The sequence below is a fragment of the Cornus florida genome, unplaced genomic scaffold (assembly GCF_030987335.1).
Source record: "Cornus florida cultivar Cherokee Brave unplaced genomic scaffold, ASM3098733v1 CherokeeBrave_3.0.0_Hap2_Chr11, whole genome shotgun sequence".
NCBI lineage: Eukaryota > Viridiplantae > Streptophyta > Magnoliopsida > Cornales > Cornaceae > Cornus > Cornus florida.
The window spans coordinates 33,333,102-33,355,185 of NW_026775581.1; the positions used below are offsets into that span (position 1 = coordinate 33,333,102).

The 22,084-nt window shown below is 39.2% G+C and overlaps 1 protein-coding gene across 4 annotated transcripts in view; it reads left to right on the plus strand.

Annotated features, from left to right (window-relative positions):
* Positions 1-22,084, plus strand: part of LOC132283162 (nudix hydrolase 3) — a 117,468-nt gene that overhangs the window by 50,976 nt on the left and 44,408 nt on the right. For all 4 annotated transcript variants that reach the window (XR_009471960.1, XM_059785077.1, XM_059785078.1 and 1 more), the window contains 3 exons: positions 1,436-1,517; positions 14,516-14,602; positions 15,820-15,926. Coding sequence is in view for 3 of the 4 variants with exons in the window: in XM_059785077.1 (XP_059641060.1) it covers positions 1,436-1,517; positions 14,516-14,602; positions 15,820-15,926 (276 nt within the window). In the remaining variant the exon portion in view is untranslated. The remainder of the gene's footprint in view (positions 1-1,435; positions 1,518-14,515; positions 14,603-15,819; positions 15,927-22,084) is intronic.

A 22,084-nucleotide genomic window follows, 5' to 3' on the forward strand; every position in this document is an offset into this window, starting at 1 on the left:
CCTATCTCTGCTCACCCCACTCTCCTTTGGCGCGTGCATCCCCATACGTCCTTGTCCTTTGGTTAGACCACCGTGGCAATCCGCAATCTACTCCTCCAGTGAAACACCAAGACCACTTTCAGGTCATCGATATGCTCGATTCTTCCTATCCGAAATCAATTGGGTTCTCAACTTATCACTCCCATCATAAGAATTGGAAAAAGGCACAAGGGAAGGACAAATCTCTTTAGTCAACTCTGAAGGCCCACCATCTGTCTTCCACGGTGATAAACTCCGGGATCTCGCCTCCTTTGAGCACAGTATTAATGATTCTCTCTGTATCACTCAATTCATAAGCCTCAACATCCCAATATCCTCCATATAGGTCACCAATGGCAACAAACAGCTTCGACACCAAAGATGCAGAGGAAGACCGTACAAAATGACTCGCCGGTGCAAGGTCTTCTTCCTCAGCCCAGAGCACCCAACCCGATAGCACCACAAACCAATAAACAACTGTGCATCGCCCCCAACTTTCTTACCCCTCTTCAAAACCTGTAGAGCTTCCAAAATCAATGGGAATCTGAACAAAAGCAACCCATCAGCCAGAGCAGAAACCCTAACCCCACACGAGATTTTCCATGTCTTCGAAGCTCACTGCTTAATATCATTCATAGATCCCACTTCTCTGTCAAATCGCCCAACAAGCCAAGATGTGCATGGATTCACGACTGTCCGTGCTGTGGTTGTCCACCCTAAGAACATGCCCTCTCTTTGTAAAATCACATTCCACATCCTCTTTGAGATCCAAATGAGGAAGCCTTGCAACTTCAAGAAACGACAATCCTTGACCATCCAGAGTACTCATTGACGAACACAAGCGAAAAGAGAAGAAAATCAAAGAAACGGTAATAGAGGATTTCATCGGAATATATGATTCATGATTGATCCAATTCAATAATAATCCGATCCTAGATAATATAATATATATTATATACTATATACATATTATCATATTTTTTGTGTGTTTGTTTTTGTATTTGTTTTTCACTTTCTCTATTCTTTCTTAATCTATTTTGTTTCTACTTTAACAAAGAGTCAAATACCTGCTTTTCTTTTTTTTTTTTTAAATCTCTTTTGACATTAAATTTTCTTACAAAAAATTACACCCTTAACAGATCGGGTTATAAGATTGAATATCCAATTAAGACAAATCAGATATGACCTCATTAATAAATAATCGTTATTGTGTTAGATCAGAAAATAACCTTGTCAGATTCTGATTGCATCAAGCCTAATCTGGGTCCGAATCCAGTCCGCTTACAAGTCTAATTAGAAATATTTATGTTAGTCTCCAAAGACATCTAAACATGGTTGAGTTATGCCATCTTCCCCTGAATCCCCGAATTTCCATACATTCTCATACGAATTACTTATTGTAAAAATTGTTGTATAGGTATAATGAAAACATAGAGGCACGGAGTTTGGCTATACAAAAACAGCTCTCTCGTTATGCTCGTATCTCGCTAGATGCTGAGGTTGTGAACTTTCTTTGCCTCTTACATTTCTGTGTTAGTAATTTATAATTGCTATAATTTGCATTGATTTTAACTACTCTGTAGATAACTTTAGTAGCCAATAGAATTTGCATAGAACCCTAGTTACATTATCATTGTCTCGATCCTGAAGCATTTTAACAATCTTCTATGTGACATAAAATGCTCGCTTATACTTGCAAGAAGATGCTTAATCTATGACACATTTGTACTTGTAATTTGTTTTGTGTTTCATGTTGAGTGGGTGAATAAACTATGCAGAACAAAACATAGAGGAACAATATAATTAACAAAAATTATGTTAGTGATGTTATCTTTCTGCAGTAAAAGAGAAGGAAGAAAGAAGAGAAAAGAGAGTTAGTGATGTTTTCTTTCTGTGGTTAAAGAGAAGGAAGAAAGTGTTAGGTTGTGTGCCCTGCAGAGGCTTTGATTGTAAATTGACATTTATTTAATAAAATCTTATTTATATATCTTAATATAATATTGGTGAATCACTGTATTGAGTAGTTCAAAGGGTTTTTGAGCTAATTGTCCATTAATTGTGAAAGGATGAATTTATATGCATATAAAGTAAAGGTTTGATGCAGGACATCCATGATTTGATATATATAACATATGGTAATATATATGTGGGTAAACAAAAAGGTGAAATGATGCATGTGAGAGAATATGTGAGGGAATATTTATGGGGCCCACTTATTAAATGCTTAATGGCCACCTCATGCATTGCCATTACGATTGTGGGGTCGGCATCATTATGAATGTGAATGCAAGTTGCATTCTCTTAGTGAGCAAGGTGACATATGAGAGAGAATATTTACGGGGCCCACGTATTAAATGCTTAATGGCCATCTCATGCATTGTTATTATGATTGTGGGGTCCGCATCATTATAAATATGAATGCAAGTTGCATTCTCTAACTTGGAGAGCAAGTTTGGATTATGCTATAAATAAGGCCCACCTTTGTATTGTTGAGGCATCTTGAATTGAACGAAGTTAACAATATCAGTTTTATAATTTGTTAAAGCTATTGCTTTGTGTGAGATACTTATCTCTTTTTTGCTTCCGCTACGTCAATTGGTATCAGAGCCTTGATCTACCCTAGTGTGATGGCAAATGATGGTAATGGTAGCAACCAGAATCGTGATCCTATTCAGGCTCGTGTTAGAGATGTTCCTCATGGCCAACCAAATATGGGTAACCATTAGTCACATAAAGCGGGAGCTGGAGCTTGAGAGCGGCATAATTAAGTTATAAATAGTGAGAATTTGAGCCAGAGCGTGCGCGGAAAGTGAGAGCTGGAGCGCGCTCGGAGCGTGAGAGCGACACCCGTTGAGAAGGATTGTGTGACTTGGCCTGTACCTCCACGTGGGCCTCCAGTCCATGTTGAGTATTCCAACGATGAGGAGTTCGGAGGACTTGGCATGGATCGGTGTGATCGAGCTATGCCCAAAACCGAAGAAATCCAGGCACTCGTGATTTTCGAATAAAAATTGATCTTACTAGTTTCAATGGACATCTTCATATTGAAGATTTCCTTAACTGGATCATTGATGTTGAGCACTTTTTCGAGTATATGGAGATTCCCAAAGACAAGCAAGTTAATCTTGTACAATATAAGCTTAAGGGAGGTGCTTCTGCTTGGTGGGGGAGCACACACAGAGCAACCGTAGGCGGCAGGGGAAACAACTTGTCCGAACATGGCACAAGATGAAGCAGTTGCTGGGATCCAAATTCCTACCACCAGACTATGAACAAATGTTAAACCACCAGTACCAGAATTGCAAGTAAGGTTATCGATCGGTTAACGACTATACGGAGGAATTCTACAGATTAAATGCACGCAATAATCTATCAGAGACGGAAAGTCAGCAGGTGGCAAGATATATTAGAGGATTAGGGCGGCGATCCAAGATCAAATTACGATGCATCTAATCTGGAGTTTATCAGAAGCTGTCAACCTGGCCTACAGCAAGGCCACCCTCACGGGTTCAGGAAACGAACAGGTTTAACTCTGATTGGTACGTTCAACACTGAATAAAGGGAAACAAGCTGTAGTTTCTCAACAGCATTCCTCAGGCGCTGTAGTTCCCAGTAGCAGGATAAAATAAGGGTAAAAATGATAAAAACCCGTTTGCATGTTCTTGGCTAGGCAAGTGCTATCGCTGCAAACAGCCTGGTCATCGTTCCAACGAGTGCCCTAACCGTGGGCAAGTGAATATGGTAGAGTCTGAAGATGATGAGGCAGATGTCAACGAAGAAGATCAAATTGATGATACTCAGAATGAATATGATGGTGCTACTTTGCTGGCGGTGACGATGGTGATCGGGTTAACTGTCTAGTGCAGAGGTTGTTATTTGTGCCAAAACAGGAGACTGACTGATAGCGATGTAGTATCTTTTGAACCAGATGCACGATCAACCAAAAGGTTTGTGATGTGATTGTGGATAGTTGTAGTAGCAAGAATATTGTGTCAAATGCCTTAGTCAAGAAACTGCAGTTGAAAATTGAGAAGCATCCACCCCCTTACAAAATTGGGTAGATAAAGAAGGGTGTTGAGGATAATATTACCACAATTTTCCGTATACCATTTTCCATCGGCAAAAATATTTCAAAGATGAGGTAGTATGTGATGCGGTTGAGATGGACGCATGCCATTTATTATTGGGGTGTCCTTGGCAATATGATGTGGATAACTTATAAAGGGTAGGACAACATATATCTGTTTTGGTGGCATGATCAAAATGTTGGGTTGGTACCAACGGGGGAAGAACCACCCAAAGCTTCTAAAGTGGAGGGGCGTTCTTTTCTTACTATCCCTGATGAGCAGTTTGTGGAGGCAGTGAAAGAGTCGGGCGAGATCATGGTGCTCATTGTCAAAAGCGTGGAAGTGACAGGAAATTTACCTGTTCCTAATGCACTACAACCATTACTGGAGAATTTCAAGATTATATTATAGATGAGTTGCCAGATGGTTTGCCACCCATTCAAGATATTCAGCATCATATAGATTTGGTACCAAATATACGGGCACTGATTTAATATATTTAACATATAGTAATATATATATGGGTAAACAAAAAGGCGCAATGATGCATGTGAGAGAGTATGTGAGGGAATATTTGTGGGGCCCACTTATTAAATGCTTATGGCCACCTCGTGCATTGCCATTATGATTGTGGGGTCCGCATCATTATGAATGTGAATGCAAGTTGCATTCTCTAACTTGTGAGAGAGGCAAGGTGACATGTGAGAGATGAATTGCCAGAAGAACAACCTCCCCCCCAAAAAACTGTAAAGGGATCAATGTGAAGGAGATCAGACTTACTCATAGTGGTAGGACTAGCGGAAATAGAGAAGAAAGGGATGTGCTCGAGGAACACTTCATGACGAGACACATATGACCTTTGAGTGATAGGTTCATAACACTGATACCCCTTCTGACTGTCATCATAACCAAGAAAAACACACAGCAGAATGAGCGGATAAGTTAGTACGAACATGTTTAGGAAGAAGAACAAAACAAGTGCAACAAAAAAACTTTCAATGAGAAATAATCAGGAAGCTTATAGCATAGTCATTTTAAAAGAGAAATATCAGAGGTAACAGTAGTTGGTATTCTATTTATAATATGAATTGCCATAAGAACAACTTCCCCCAAAAAAAAAACTTGGAACATTGACAGATAACAAAAGAGAACGAGCAATCTCCATGATGTGCTTATGCTTTTGCTCAACCACACCATTCTACTACGGAGTATCGGCACAAGAAGATTGCAGAAGAGTGCCATCTGTTTTTAGCAGATCAAGAAAGGGACCTAAATCACATCTAAACATTTGATAATAGATGAATATTGTGTGGGAAGCATAACACGAAATTTACTAAAGATAGAAAAGAATTTAGAACGACGTTTCATAACATAGACTTGACAATGCCGAATAATCATCAGTAAAAGGAACATAATATATGGTCCCTTCTTTAGTAGAAATAGGAGCAGGTCCCTGCACATCAGAATGAACTAAATCAAAGGGTGCCATAGAAGTAAAGGAAGTCTTATTAAAAGGAAAAGCAGAAAATTTGGCAGGTTTGTTGCCACTACAATCAGAGATCATGACTATGCAAATTATCCAAAACCCCGGTAGATATTAAATTTTGTGAACGAGAAATAGAAGAATGCCAAAAGGAGGACAGGTCAATAGAGGAAGCAACAATGGTTAGGACATGGTGATTATTGGAGCAGTGGAAGCGCACGGATATATAAATCCAATGAAAGCCAACAAAATAATCACACACAAAAAAAAGATATACATGGTTCACCCAAACTCAGGGCTACATCCATGGATGACATCAAAGAGATTCCACTATGATTTGTAGAGATATTACAAAAATAGAGTACCAACACCACGTACATGTCTTTTCACCATGTACCACTCCATGAGCCTATCTCCTTGCTAACAGTGTCACCGGTGTTTTTCCTACTCTACCAACCCGCATACTACTTCTATCCATCGACTCCCTCGTGAGACTACATTTCTATCAATCTCATAAGTCTCCACCTAAAGCCTATGTATCTTTTTATAGAGTTCCAAACCCAATTCCTTGTTGGACAAGGATTACACTTTCTTAGAGGCCAAGACTTGCCAAACAAGAAATTACCAAACAAAATACAACTCTAAAATAGAAACACAAGTAGAATAGGAATTTGAGACATAAAGACACAAATTCCAACAATCTGCACCTTGACTCAAATTCCATCCAACCAATCATCGCTTCCACAACATTGATCAAGACAATTCTTTTGCAGCTTCAATCATGACGATCCTCCTGCAAAACTCCGATAGTTCACACTTTAGGCTGCTCAATCAGTCAAACCTCCAAGCTCCACATTGCTCAAGCTCCATACAATGTAACCAAGCCGATTGACTCCACCTACAACTGAAGCCCGTTGTAGCACATGTTGAGACTTTTTGTGTTTTCTGGATCTCCTTCACCTTTGGCTCTGATACCAATTTGTTGGAGCAACGGAAGTGCACGGATATATAAATCCAATGAATGCCAACAAAATAATCAGACAAAAAACACAAGATATACATGGTTCACCCAAATTCAGGGCTATGTCCATGGATGAGATCGAAGAGATTCCACTATGATTCGTAGAGATATTACAACAATGGAGTACTAACACCGCTTACGTGTCTTTTCACCATGTACCACTCCACGAGCCTATCTCCTCTCCAACAGTGTTATCGGTGTTTTTCCTACTCTACCAACCCGCATACTACCTCTACCCATTAACTCCTTCATGAGGCTACATCTCTATCAATCTCATAAGTCTCAACCCAAAGCCTATGTATCTATTGATCTATTTATAGAGTTCCAAACCCAATTCCTTGTTGGACAAGGATTATAATTTCTTAGAGGCCAAGACTTGCCAAACAAGAAATTACCAAACATAATACAACTCTAAAATAGAAACATAAGTATAATATGGATTTTCAGTGATCCTCAAACACACACAGCCCTTCCTCTCTACTGCGTATTCCAATCAACTTCTTAGAATGAGGATCCTACACAACACAACTAATTGAACATAATTTCTAGAGTCAAACAATTGACTAAAATTTAAGGTATGTTGAGGAATAAAATAAACAATAGGAGGAGACAAATAAGGAGAGATAATAGTTCCAACACCAGCTAGTGACATAGGAGTGCCATTAGTTGCTAAAACTGAAACCGATGAAAGAGGAGAGAAAGTAGACATGAATAAAGAAAAATCATTAGTCATATTGCGTGTAGCACCTGAGTCAAAAACCCAAGTGCTCCAAGACAAACATACAAAGGGAGAGTGTTAGCATTTATGATACCACGATTTATGGTATAACTTACTATAATAGCCAAGATATGATAGGCCCAAATCATGGGACGTGATTTACCATATTATCTGTGAGATATGATAGCCACTAATCATGTATTTGACTTTATTTACGCATATGTCTAGGCATAGAATATGCAATGATTTGATTTTGTTTCCTTTCTTGTAATATGAGCATGTGCTCATTTTATCTATAAATACTAGAGCTGTGAATGGGTTATTCATCTCATTTCAAGCCTTTACGCAATTCTCTCTTTTCTCTTCTTTTTATATTTCTACTTGGTATCAGAGCCAACAGCTTTCCACACCTTTCAGCAGCCTTGCTACTTGTGCAACAGCTACCTTAGGCTGTTTATGACATCGTGTGACGTTGCCTATACATGTTTTTCTGTGTTGCTGTTTTGTGATCGAAAACAGGTATTTTTAAGTTTTACAATTTCTTTTTCACTCTTCTAGGGTTGGGTAAATTGGGATAGTTGGTTTCCAACACCTAGAAGGGCTTGGGTAAAAAAAAAAATAGTTTACAAAGAGGTTCCAAATATTAAGAAGGAGGCTGTCTGGCTATATGTAAGTGGGCAACGCTCCTTAAAAAAGGTATGTATTTGGATTTTTTAGGAATGGTCTGAGGAAACATTTTTTATTGTCTGAGGAGACCCTTTGATTTATTAACAAAATTTGTGGTGTTTTTGGAGTTCTTTTTATTGTCGTGTGACAGATTATGGCAGATTCAGGGTCCTCGATTGTTAATTCTCTTGGTTCACGTTCTGTGGGTGGTGGTGCCATTTTTCCCACCAACTCATCAGAAAATCCAGGACTTCAAATCACCACAGTGAAGTTGGATGGTTCCAACTATTTGATTTGGGCACAGTCTGCCAAGATGTTCATTGGTGGCAAAGGCAAGATTGGCTATATTACTGGTTCTGAGAAAGAGCCAGCTGAGTCAGAGAAGGCATATCCACAGTGGTTTGCAGATAACGCTATGGTTATGTCTTGGCTAGTCAATTCGATGCAACCAAACATACTTGTTGGCTATATGTTTATGAAGACTGCTAAGCAGATTTGGGATTCAGTTCAACGCACTTATTCTCAGAGGCAGAATAATGCACGAATTTTCCAGCTGGGGCGAGATATCACTAGTATTTCTCAGGGTGACTTGACAGTTTCAGGTTACATTGCCAAGCTTCGTGCTATTTGGGAGGAGATGTCATATTATGATTCCTTCCACTCTTGGAAGGATCCAGATGATGCAGTTTTATATGCAGGAATTGTGGAGAAGAATCGAGTGTTTCAGTTTCTTGCCTGGTTGAACGACGAGTTTGAGTATGCTCGTGTTCATTTATTGGGCTTATCTTCATTCCCTACTCTTGAGGATGCATATTCCTATGTGTTGTCAGATGAGAGCCGCCGGACTCATTCATTAGGTGTTGCTTTTGTTGATCGTTCTGCTATGGCAGTTCGGATTCCCAACCTTTCAAGAACTTAACCATCCCTATCAGTTCAGAGCACTACCACCGGTCCTCCTCTGGGACAACAACGTGGATGGTGTGACCATTGCGGAAAAATTGGTCACATCAAATCTCGTTGTTATGCTCTACATGGACGTCCACCGCAACAGAAACAACAGCCTCGATCCTCTGCACATTCTGTTACACAACCAGTCTCGTTGTTAACTCCTGACAACCCTGCCTCTACATCTTCTGCCACAGTTACCTTGACTCAAGCTGATTTGGAGAAGTTTAAGCAATTCTTCAACCAAATGGAGGCATCATCTCAGCCAACCTCCACTTATGCCCACTCAGGTACTATTGCGTCTGCACATAGCGTATCTACATCTTCAACACCATGGATCATTGATTCTGGTGCTTCAGACAATATGACTAGTATGTCCTCACTCTTCCAATCTTTTAGTATCTGCTCTGGCCAACGCAAGGTCCGCCTTGCGGATGGCTCTCCATCTTCCATTGCTGGGAAGGGTCACATATCAGTTACTCCTTCATTAACTTTGTCAAATACACTTCATGTTCCAAAGTTGACTACAAATCTTATTTTTGTTAGTAGCGTTACCAAACAATTAAATTGTAGTGTAATGTTCTTTCCCTCTTATTGTATTTTTCAGGATCTGGTGTCGAAACGGACGATTGGCTGGGCGTGAAGTGGGCGGTTTATACCTGTTGGATGCTCCTTTGTCACCGCAAGCACATTCAGCTTCATTTTCTAATATTGTTTCATCTAATAAAGCCCAGCTTATGCGTTGGCACATGCGTTTAGGACATATTTCTTTTGGTTATTTGAAACATTTATTTCCTTCCTTATTTTGTAACGTGGCAGTGTCATATTTATCTTGTGAAACATGTCATATGGCTAAACATGTTCGTTCCAATTATCCTGCTAGTAGTAATAAATCTGCTTTAACACCTTTTGATCTTGTTCATTCAGATGTGTGGGGTCCTTGCCCAGTTACTTCTAGTCTTGGATTTCGATATTTCGTGTTGTTCATTGATGATCATAGTCGTGTTACTTGGGTTTATCTTATGAAAACCAAAAATGAGGTATACACCATTTTTAAAAATTTTATGACAATGGTTCAGACTCAATTTGGTCGTACCATTAAAAAATTCCGATCTGACCAGGGTACAGAGTACACTTATGGGGAGGTACAACGGTTATGTATAAAATTTGGGATTGCGCATCAGCTGGCCAATGTTACAACTCCTCAACAGAATGGTCGTTCTGAGAGAAAGAATCGCCACATCCTTGACTTAGCCAGAGCAATCTGCATTGGCATGAATGTTCCCCAGTCATTTTGGGGAGATGCAGTTCTTACCGCTGTTTACATCATTAATATGACTCCTTCTAGGATTCTTAACTTTACAGCCCAATTCATCTCTATTTTTGATTCCTCTACGAGTCTTCGGGTGTGTGTGCTTTGTTCAGCAGTTGGGGCAAACTCGTACAAAGCTTGACCTTAAGGCTTTGAAGTGTGTCTTTTTGGGCTATTCTCACTCTAAAAAAGGTTATAGGTGTTACCATCCTCCCAGTCGTCGGCGGTTTATATCCATGGATGTTTCTTTCTTTGAGCATACACCATACTATAGTGGTTCAGTTGGTTCTCAGAGTGAATGGTTCCCATTGAATATAATGGATGATCACCTTCTTCCATCTTCAACTCCTCTACCATTACCTGTTTCTTCTTCTATAATTCCTCCTCGTGATACCCCTCCAGCAGGGGGAATTGTTCCTTTTTCACAGGTTTATAATCGGAGACAAAAGGTACAAGCTTCTACTCCCACGATCGACTGCCCTGTTCCTTCGGCACCAGCTCCGCCTTCTCAAGCTATTGTTTCGCTTGATGATCGCCCCATTGCTCTTCGAAAGGATAAACGTTCTTGTACTTACCCTATTTTTAATTTTGTTTCTGATTATGCTCTCTCACCCTCTTATCGGAGTTTTCTTGTTTCTGTTGCCTCGGTTCCTGTTCCTTCCAGTGTTGCAGATGCGTTAGCACAACCTCAATGGCGTGATGCCATGACAGAAGAACTACAAGCACTTGAGAAAAATCAAATTTGGGACATGGTTCCGCTTCCTATTGGATGAAAGGCTGTGGGTTGTCGTTGGGTGTTTACAGTCAAGCATAATCCAGATGGATCAGTTGCTCGTTACAAGGCCCGATTGGTTGCCAAGGGTTATGGTTAGACTTATGGCATAGATTATCAAGAGACTTTTGCCCCTGTTGCCAAGATGAATACCATCCGTGTATTATTTTCCGTTGCTGCAATTCGATCTTGGCCTCTATTTCAGTTAGATGTCAAGAATGCCTTTCTTAATGGTGATTTGCAGGAGGAGGTGTATATGGTTCCTCCTCTGGGCTTTCGTTCTCCTGCTCATTCTGGTATGGTATGTCGTCTTCGTCGTTCTCTATATGGCCTCAAGCAGTCTCCTCGAGCTTGGTTTGATCGCTTTGGCACTGCTATGCTCAAGTTTGGTTTCCATCAAAGTGCAGCTGATCATACCTTGTTTTTAGGTCATTCAGGCGGTGACAGTTGCTCTCATTGTGTATGTCGATGATATTATTCTTACCGACGATGATACTACCGGAATTAATGAGGTTAAGAGCTATCTTGGCCGTCAGTTTGAGATTAAGGATCTTGGTCCCCTACGATACTTCTTGGGCATTGAGGTGGCTCGCTCCAAGACTGGCATTTTCATCTCTCAACGCAAGTATGTTCTTGACTTGCTTTCTGCTTCTGGTCAGCTTGGCGCTCGTCCTGCTGATACTCCGATTGAGCAGAATCATCGGTTGGCTGATTCTGAGGGGGAGTTGTTGTCAGATATTGGTCAGTATCAACGACTTGTGGGGAAGCTCATCTATTGTGGGGAAGCTCATCTATTTATCCATGACTCGACCTGACATTGCTTATGCCGTGAGTGTCGTGAGTCAATTCATGCACTCTCCTCGTGCCCCACACCTTGATGCAGCTATTCGGATTCTTCGCTACTTAAAAGGGTGTCCAGGCCGTGGTATTTTGTTTGCTAATCATGGTCACTTACGTGTTGAGGCTTGGACAGATGCTGATTATGCAGGATCAATTTCAGATAGGAGGTTTCATTCAGGTTATTGTACCACTATTGGTGGTAACTTGGTTACTTGGCGCAGTAAGAAGCAGGATGTTGTCTCTCGATCTAGTGCAGAGGCAGAGTATGGGGCTATGGCTCTTGGGTAGGTGAGTTGCTTTGGCTGAAAACCTTGATGACAGACTTGTGCCTTCCAGTGTTGCTTCCATTCTCACTCTACTGCGACAACAAGTCTGCCATTAGCATAGCAGCAAATCCCGTTCAGCATGACAGGACTAAGCATATAGAGGTGGACTGTCACTTCATTCGAGAGAAGATCATCTCTGGTCAAATTTGCACTCCATTTGTCACAAGCTCTCAGCAGCTTGCAGACATTCTTACAAAGGGCATCAGCAAGATTGTGTTTGAGAATGCATTGTCCAAGTTGGGCGTTTCAGAAATCCACGCACCAACTTGAGGGGGAGTGTTAGCATTTATGATACCACGATTTATGGTATAACTTACCATAATATCCGAGATATGATAGGCCCAAATCATGGGATGTGATTTACCATATTATCTGTGAGATATGATAGTCACTAATCATGTATTTGACTTTATTTACGCATATGTCTAGGCATAGAATATGCAATGATTTGATTTTGTTTCCTTTCTTGTAATATGAGCATGTGCTCATTTTATCTATAAATACTGGAGCTGTGAATGGGTAATTCATCTCATTTCAAGCTTTTACGCAATTCTCTCTTTTCTCTTCTTTTTATATTTCTACTGAGAGACTGAAAGCGCATTCGACTGAGAGGTGGGAAGAAGCTTCTGTGATTACTAACAATCAAAGACCATGAGGGAACTAGTGGAGATGGCTCATCCTTAGATGGTGCAACTGCTCAAGTGTAAAAATCCTTACTCTATGAACACTGCTGTTGCTGTCCATGAATTGCCTTATTCACCAGTTTAGGACACTGAGCCTTCCGATGATCCTTTTGTTGACAAAACTGTAATTGTCATTACCAACTCTACAAACTCAACGCAAAGAGACTAAGTTGTATCCAGTAATGTTTATGGCGCGCCTAGGCTTGAGGCGTAAGTCTAGCGCCTGTTGTCATCCCAGGCTCACTGATGTTTACTAGGCGCGCGCCTCGGTTGTGCCTTCTCCTATTTGTCAGGTTGTGCCTAGGTTCTCCTCACTGTTTTTATTTATTTTTTAAAAATAATTATTCTATTTCTTAGGCCAAAAAGGGTACTTTTGGAAACTTAATAAACTAATAAGAAAGCCTAAGCTTATGAGAGAAGGAACTTTTGTTCAGAAGAATAAACAAATAAGAAAGCGCAAGAGTCAAAGATTTATTTCTTTTTGTGCTTTGTTTTTCCATTCAAAAAAACAAATTATCGTTTTGCCTTTCAAGAAAACAAATTTGTGCTCAGTTTTATGGTTCTTGAATACTTATACGGTTGATGGATTACCTTTTTATATTTGATATTAATTTTTAGAAAATTGATACGACTTATAAGATATGAATGCTCTTATGGTAGTTTAAAATTTCAATTGGGCGCCTCACTTCACTCAGGCGCGCGCCTCGCTGTGTGCCTCGTGCCTAGGCTCCAAAGGACCTCTAGCGCCTTGGTGCGCCTTGAGCCTTTAATAACACTGGTTGTATCTGAATGGTTGCAAGGAATTCACTCCTTTTAGCTAGGCCATTCAGGTCTTCATTAATTGATCTCCAGATACAATGCACTCCCATCCCAACTCTAATGTCATGCATTAAATTCCTATTTAGCCAGTAACTCAGACTTACGATCAAAACAACTAATGACCACAGAAGAATCTCTCTCAGCCAAGATGCGTGAAAGCCCCTATCAAACTGCCTTTCTTGACCTTCTAGAAGAATGGGACTGTAGACTTTGACAGCAAATCCAAAGCAAACCAGTGTAGAAAAAGGAAACTGATCTTATCACCATGTACTTTGAAGAGAATAAAAATTATTTATAAGTTGATCGGGATGAGGTAGGTGCCTCCCAGCCTTGAGGAGGATTGAAACATATTTTCCTTAACATTCAAGTTTGTGCTTCTTTAGTGGGTTTGGACTTACATTGGTTTATATATATATATATATATTTTTCATCATTGTTGAGTGGTTTTCGACCCGACACAATCTTTACCTTGTCTTTAGTTCTGCTTCCCCTTTGTGTGGATTTTCCTCGAGCTCCCTATTATCTTAATAATCTAATATACTACTATTAAAAAGCATTCACAAAGTGGTGGTACAGTGGCATATCATGGGTTGTAAAAACCTCTATTAGACTCGACTGTTTGTGATTTGCTTAATGGTTCTACTCATGTTTATGGTTTTATTTCTTATAGCTGTCTTGAGAAGCAATTAGTTGATAATTCTGCTGACTTGCTTTTGGCTCAAATTTTATCATACTAGTTTCTGAATCTCTCTCTCTCTCTCTCTCAGAAAAACATGTGATATAATTTCTCACCTCTATATATTGCAACAACATTTATTGAAAGTTTTTTGTGAATTGTGATGCAGTTGATTGGGCTCACTGATGTAGACAAAGAAGCTCTGGTGTTACTTATTCAAGCTGCGGCAGTGATAGATGCAATTTTTTACCTGCAGGTTGTATGAGCAAACACAGGCTTCTGCATATCTGAATGTATAAACAAGACTACCCCATAGATGAGCACTAGTCAAGAGATTTTACCACCTATTTAGATATTCAGATCAGGTTTTCCTTTTGTGCTGTCAGTAAAACAAAAATGTTTGGAGCAGTTCCATGAAAACTGGATACTTTCACCCTGAGATAATGCAGATGATGTGGCTTTATTTGTCTTCTTTAGTTCAAAAGAGAAATGACCCTCATTCTTCCATTTACTATATTTGTATCCTTGCCACAGCAGAAAGTAAGTGTTATCGGTCTATATGTTAGGAATGGTTCCGAGTCAACGCAATCTAACCAGAAGGATTGGGTTGCTAAAAATGTAAAACATTTTGAAAATTTTGAAATTCAATTCTTAAAAGAGCAGCATCATTTAAGCTGCGCTAGTAACATTTTGAAAATTTTGAAATTCAATTCTTAAAAGAGCAGCATCATTTAAGCTGCACTAGCTTTGTGCACTCCATTTTTGTCTGGATAGAACATTTAGAAAAAACAAGAGGAAAGTGCATGTATAAAGGTCGTTCAAAGCATTATATACTCTAGAAACTTGAAATATTTTTGTAATGTGCAAGTTTTTGATTCGATACTTCCACATGTTTCATATCATCCCCTGTTGAACCTGAATATAGAAACAAGTACAGCAGCAGCAGCAGCAGCAACAACAAGAACAACCAAAGCCTTTCCCCAATTACTTGGGGTCAACTACATGAATCTTTCCATCCCACTCTATCGAAGGCCATGGCCAAAGTCAAACCACATGTTCTTAATGTAGAAACCAGTGCAGACAAAAAATGAAGTAGAGTTCACTTTCAAATTTCAATATGATCCAGGTAGTCAGAAAGGGGAAAAAAATGATTTAAACACAATATAGGGAGCAGTAAAACATTCATATATGCTGCCCTCCTACATGGTAGGAAACATATTGGAGATGGATCAGGTTGGTAAATCATGGATTACTTGTCGCAAAGGCGAAATCGCTAGGAGCTTAGAGTCTCAACATAAAGTGCTTCCAATTTCTGGAAAATAGGATTGAAAATTTTCTGTTAACCATCTTTTTATATTGATTTTTACATTAGACTTGATTTATTTTCAATTATTTGTGAAACCTCTCAAAGTAATTGTTTGCATCATGATGCATAACAAGGAGCTATCTTTTTTCTTTGGCCTCTATAATCAGGTTTGGTGCAGTAATTCAACTTTAAGGGATTGGTTGAAGAAGCATGCAGATATATCTCCTCTGGACAAGTTAAAGTGGATATATTATTTGATTAATGGAAGTCCATGGTAAGTTTACGCCCAGAAAATTGCTCTTTTAGGCTATCTATCTGTATCCATCTCTATCTCTATTTCCCTCTCTCTATATATAATATATGTCATTATCCAATGCTGGACCCGCTAATTGGCAAATGTAGGATTTGTTTTTTGAAAATTTTCCACCAGTCAAAGGAAATAAATAATTTTCTTCATAAACCTACCAGTGCACAATCTACAAATATGACTTGATTCCCAGTAACTTAGACACATATTGTTAAGGAATCTGAATTGAGATGCCAATAGAAATGAACAAATAGGTGAAAAGGAATAAATTCTGATATTCTCTTTTTATATATCATATGTTAGTTTACAGGCCTATATATATAGAAGTGTATTACAAATTCTATCTAAGGAAAAGATATATACAGATCATAATTTTTAAAAAGTAAACTATTTAACTATGGATAATTCCTAAAAATCCTCCGTAACTAATTTCCTAACAATTCAGCCTAGATCTTTCCGCACTCCCCCTCAACCTGGCTCGAAAAAATATCTTGCATTCCCAGCTTGCATGTAAGATTGTCAAATTTCCCCTTCGGTAATTCTTTAGTGAGGATATCTGCTACCTGTTCTCTTGTAGGAATATAGGGCATACATATCACTCCTCCTTTCAATATCTCCTTAATAAAATGTCGATCAACTTCCACATGCTTAGTCCTATCATGTTGGACAGGATTGTGAGCTATGTTGATTGCAGCTTTATTATCACCGTAAAGCTTCATAGGCATCGGACTTGAGATTTTAATATCTTCAAGTATCTTTTCAGCCACAAAAGTTCACAAATTCCTTGAGCAACTGCTCTGAACTCAGCTTTTGCACTACTCCTTGCTACAACGGTTGCTTCTTGCTCCTCCAAGTTACCAAGTTTCCACCAACATAAGTACAGTAACCTGAAGTAGACCTTCTATCCATCACACTACCTGCCCAATCAGCATCAGTATAGGCTTCAATCCTTAGATGGCCGTGGTTTTCAAATAGCAAACCTCTTCTAGATGATCCCTTTAGGTATTTGAGAATCCGGTAGACTGCCTCAAAAGTGTTCGTCTCCTGGTGAGTGCATAAATTGACTCACTACACTCACTGCAAAGGCTATTGGCCGAGTCTGTGAAAGATAAATGAGTCTTCCAACCAGCCTTTGGAATTGCTCTTGGTTCACCACTTCTTCTACACTTGCTGCCTGCAACTTTAAATTGGGCTCCATAGGTGTTTCCACCGGTTTGCAGCCAAGTAAACTTGTTTCCATAAGTAAATCCAACTCATACTTCCTTTGAGAGGCAAATATTCCTCTCTTGGATTTGACAAATTCCATTCCTAGGAAGTATTTCAAAGCTCCAAGATCTTTTATCTCAAATTCCTTTGCAAGAAAACACTTCAAATCCTCCAATTCTCTTTTATTACCTCTGGTCAAGATTATGTCATCCACATAAACAATAAGTATGGCTATCTTACCATCACTTGAATGTTTGTAGAACAGAGTGTGATTAGCCTGACTTTGACGATATCCATGATCCTTGATAGCTGTAGTGAATCGATCAAACCATGCTCTGGGTGATTGTTTCAAACCATATAGCGATTTCTTCAATTTACACACCTTTCCAGCTCCATAATCATTTTCAAATCCTGGTGGTAGATTCATAAACACTTCTTCCTCTAGTTCACCATTTAAGATGCATTCTTTACATCTAACTGCTGCAATGGCCACCTCAACCTTGTATCAAGAGACAACAGCACCCGTATGGAATTTACCTTTGCCACCGGGGCAAAGTTTCCTAGTAATCTATTCCACATGTTTGGGTGAAGCCTTTAGCTACAAGTCTCGCCTTGTATCTCTCAACATTACCATCAGCCTTATATTTGACCGTGAACACCCATTTGCAGCCTACGGTCTTCTTCTCCCTTGGCAACTCAACAATCTCCCGAGTTTTGTTCTTATCAAGAGCCCTCATCTCTTCCATAACTGCTGCTTTCCACTCAGTATGATTCAAGGACTCCTGTATAGTTCTAGGAATTGAAACACTAGAGAGATTAGTGGTAAAAGCTCTATAATTTGGAGACAATCTATGGTAGGACACATATTTTGCAATAGGATGCATGGTACAAGAGCGAGTGCCCTTTTTAAGTGCAATAGGAATATCAAGGTCATGAGAAAGGCTCTCTTCATTGCTGGTTTCAGGAATTAAAGATGGATTAGAGACAGAAATACCTGTTTCATTCAAGTTGCCTTTATCCGGAGAATTTTCTTGGCAGGTAGTAGGTTGGTGCTCTTTATTTTGATCCTTTCTTCTTTGAGAGTAAACACGAAGCTCAAATTGAGGTTGGATTTGAAGTGGTTCTCCCCTTGAAGTGTAGTCTATAATGTTTGACTCAATAGGCTTCGGAGAGGTTGAAATAGTGGGTTGAGTAGGTAAAGTAGAGTTTGGTGAAACACTTGGCAATGGTAAAGAGCCCAATACTTCCCAAAAATGGTCTTCCCTCTCATTACTCTCCCCCTGAAGAGTATTTTTGGTGAAATAGGGTTGAGTCTCAAAAAGGGTCACATCCATACTCACAAAGAATTTTTTAGAGGTGAGGTTATAACATTTATACCCTTTCTGTTTAGGAGAGTACTCAACAAACATGCACTTTTCAGCCCTAGGATCAAGTTTTGAACGGTCCCGTGTATGAACATGTACAAAAGCAGTGCATCCAAATACTTTAAGAGGTAATGAGGTGAAGATCCTAATATGGGGAAAAACTGAGAGCAAGCTATTTAGGGGCATCTCAAATTTCAACACCCTACTTGGCATTCTGTTGAACAAGAATGAAGCTGTAAAAACAGCCTCACCACATAGATATTTAGGAACCCCCATAGTGAACATTATTGCCTTAGCAACCTCAAGTAAATGGCGGTTTTTTTTCTCAGCTATCCTGTTTTGTGTGGGGTATCAAAGCAAGTGGACAGATGGAAAATACCCTTTTCTTTCAAAAAATCACCAAGAATAGAGTTAAAGAATTCATTTCCGTTGTCGGTTCTAAATACTTGAATCCAGGTTTGAAACTGGTTTTCAATCATGGCATAGAACTCTTTAAACACTCTCGCAACCTCAGATTTTTCTCTCAAAAGATATACCCAACACATTACTAATGGTCATCAATGAAAGCGATGAACCACCTAGTTCCAGTCACATTAGTAACCTGAGAAGGCTGAAGTCCCCCAAACATCACTATGAATCAGATAAAATGGTTTGGATGCTTGATATAAATGAGAAGGATAAGAAACACGATGATGCTTTGATAATTGACAAGATTCACATTGAAATAACAAGGGATTTAAATTTTTGAACAGGGATGGAAACAAATGTTTTAAGTAAGAGAAACTGGGATGGCCTGACCTATAGTGCCATAACATTGTTTGACTTTTAACAGAAATAGAAATATCACTACTACTTGCAGCTTGAGCTTGTCCACTCTTAAAGATTTCATTATCAAAGCAATAGAGTCCATTAACCATCCTAGCACTGCCAATCATCTTCCTTGAATATAGGTCCTGAAATTCACACTGAGAATCAAGAAATTTGACAACATAGTTAGAATCTTTGGTGAGCTTACTAACTGATAAAAGATTGCATGAAAGGTTAGGCACATGGAGGACAGATTTTAAAACAAGGTTTTCTGAGACAACTATAGAACCTTTTACTGCAACTGGAGACAAACTACCATCAGCAATACGAATTTTTAAGTGATAGAATTTGGAAAATTTGTACTAAACAAATATGATAAACTAATCATGTGATCAGATGCACCAGAATCAATGATCCAAGGTGCCGGATTTAAAGAACTAGTGAGGGCACTTAAAGAGCTACCTTTTTTATCAAGATAATTTGATGAGACACTTGAAACCTGAGTTTGGTTCTGCAGTTTGGAGAGATGATCAAGTTGCTCCTTACTGAATGGAGATGTCTCAGTTTCAATAGTAGCCTGCATTCCACGCCCATTCTTGTCTCCAAATCTGCCTACTTCCAATTTGCTAGTTTTCCATTTAGTTTCCAGCATGTTTCTTGCGTGTGCCTTGATTTGTTACAGAAATCACACCAGATCTTGGTTTTCTCTTTAATCTTCTGCTGTGGGTGATTTGTTGGTTTTGGATTAACTGCAGCTGCTGCCATTTCAGTGGATGTTACATTGAGTGCAGAGTTCTCACTATGAGTGCTAGAAGATTTCTTTCACATCATCACCAACCCGCGGCTTTCTTCCCTCCTAACTTCCGAGAAGACTTCTCTAGTGGTCGGCAGTGGGTCTTGCCTAGAATACATCCTCTCACTTCGTCTAACTCAGCATTGAGTCCAGCCAAAAATTCAAAACATGGTCCTTCTCAACTATTTTCTTGAACGCCCACCTACACACTTCCTTTCAAAATCATAAAAGAGGTCAAGTTCTTGCCACAAACCTTGTAATATGTTGTAATACTTTGTAACAAGTCTGATGTCCTTGTCTTGTTTCTCAAATCCTTGTTTTAATTTCATAAACTTGTGCGGAATTGTCTAAGTCTGAGTATGTCTCTCTCATTGCGTCCCAATATTCTTTGGTAGTGGAGAGATACATAAAAATGCCTGGCCTGTCTCCGATTCCATGGAGTTCACTAGCCATGACATAATTATGGAATTTTTTGCATCCCAAACGACATATGCTGGATCATGTTCCTTTGGGGCCTGCTTTGCATTAGTTAAATAATCAATCTTCCCCCGCTCTCGGATGAACAACTTTACGGATTGAGATCATCATAGAAAATTCTGTCCATTCAGCCGATGAGTGGTAATTTGGAGGATTGGGTTGTCACCTGAACCGGATGAAGTGATCTGGGATTTCTAAGTATTTAAAGAATTGACGGAACTTCCTCAGTGGAGATTCCAGACATTGCGGATTTAACCAAAGAAATCATCCAGAAACGACGAAGAGAAATAGAAGAATAAGTCTTCTATAATTCTGGTATAAACGACTAGAACTAACGATGAATATTTCCTTATTTTATTAGAAAAGCAGCAGAACGATGGATAATTTACCGTCCTAGTGAGGGTGGCTCTGATACCATGAACACAAAGGTGAAGAGGAATAAATTTTGATATTATCTTTTTATATATCATATGTTAGTTTACAGGCCTATGTATATAGAAGTGTATTACAAATTCTAAGGAAAAGATATATACAAATCATAATTTTTAAAAAGTCAACTATCTAATTATGGATAATTCCTAAAAATCCTCCCTAACTAATTTCCTAACAATTTAGCCTAGATCTTTCCACAAGAAATAAAGTTGCAACATTCATATAGGAAGCATAATGACTGTGGGCATTTGGAATCAATGTTTTGTTATCTATTAATATTTACTGATCCAGGAGGGTGAACATTCTTACCTGACTTTCGTATTAACTTTAGAAGGAATATTGGGGGTTTAATTATTAAGAAAATAAAATTTTGCCATGTCATTGTCATTATGAGAGTGACTATGTAATTTGAAAGGACCATAGGTAGCATTATCACTTGACTTACATTTGTGATAGGTTGTGTGATGTTGTGGCCCGAATTTAGTGTCGGGTGGCGTTGCAACCCACTTATGACCCGACAACCGGTTGGATGAACATTTTTGACCTGTTTTTTGCACATGGGCCGTGGACCCTAATTAGTCTCTTGTAGCCTAATATATAAGGGCGCTTAGGGTTTGGAGTGGTGTAAGGGAGAGATTTTGAAATTCGTACAGAAACAGAGTGGGGCTGAAAACTTGTAATCTCTGATTTTACACATAGTGAAGATTTCCGCCGGATCTCCACTGTGGACGTAGGCTGTTGCTGAACCACGTATAAATCTTTGTGTGGTGTATTTACTTTTCTGTCGTGATTCTTGGTTCTATCTTGGGTTCGTTGCGTTTGTCGTAACAGGTTAGTCTATGGATTGGTTTTAAGTTGAATTCTCAGTCTAAGTGCATCAAATAAAGATAAGACCAAAGCCGGCAGATCTGGAATCGTGTTGGGTTTGGACATGTACTGTAGTTGTGACCTGTGGCTTTAAACTTAGATTATGTTATTGAGTTCTTATACGGAGTTTTTAGTAAGTCTAAAATAGTCTTAATTGCTGTGAAGCACGGATATGGATC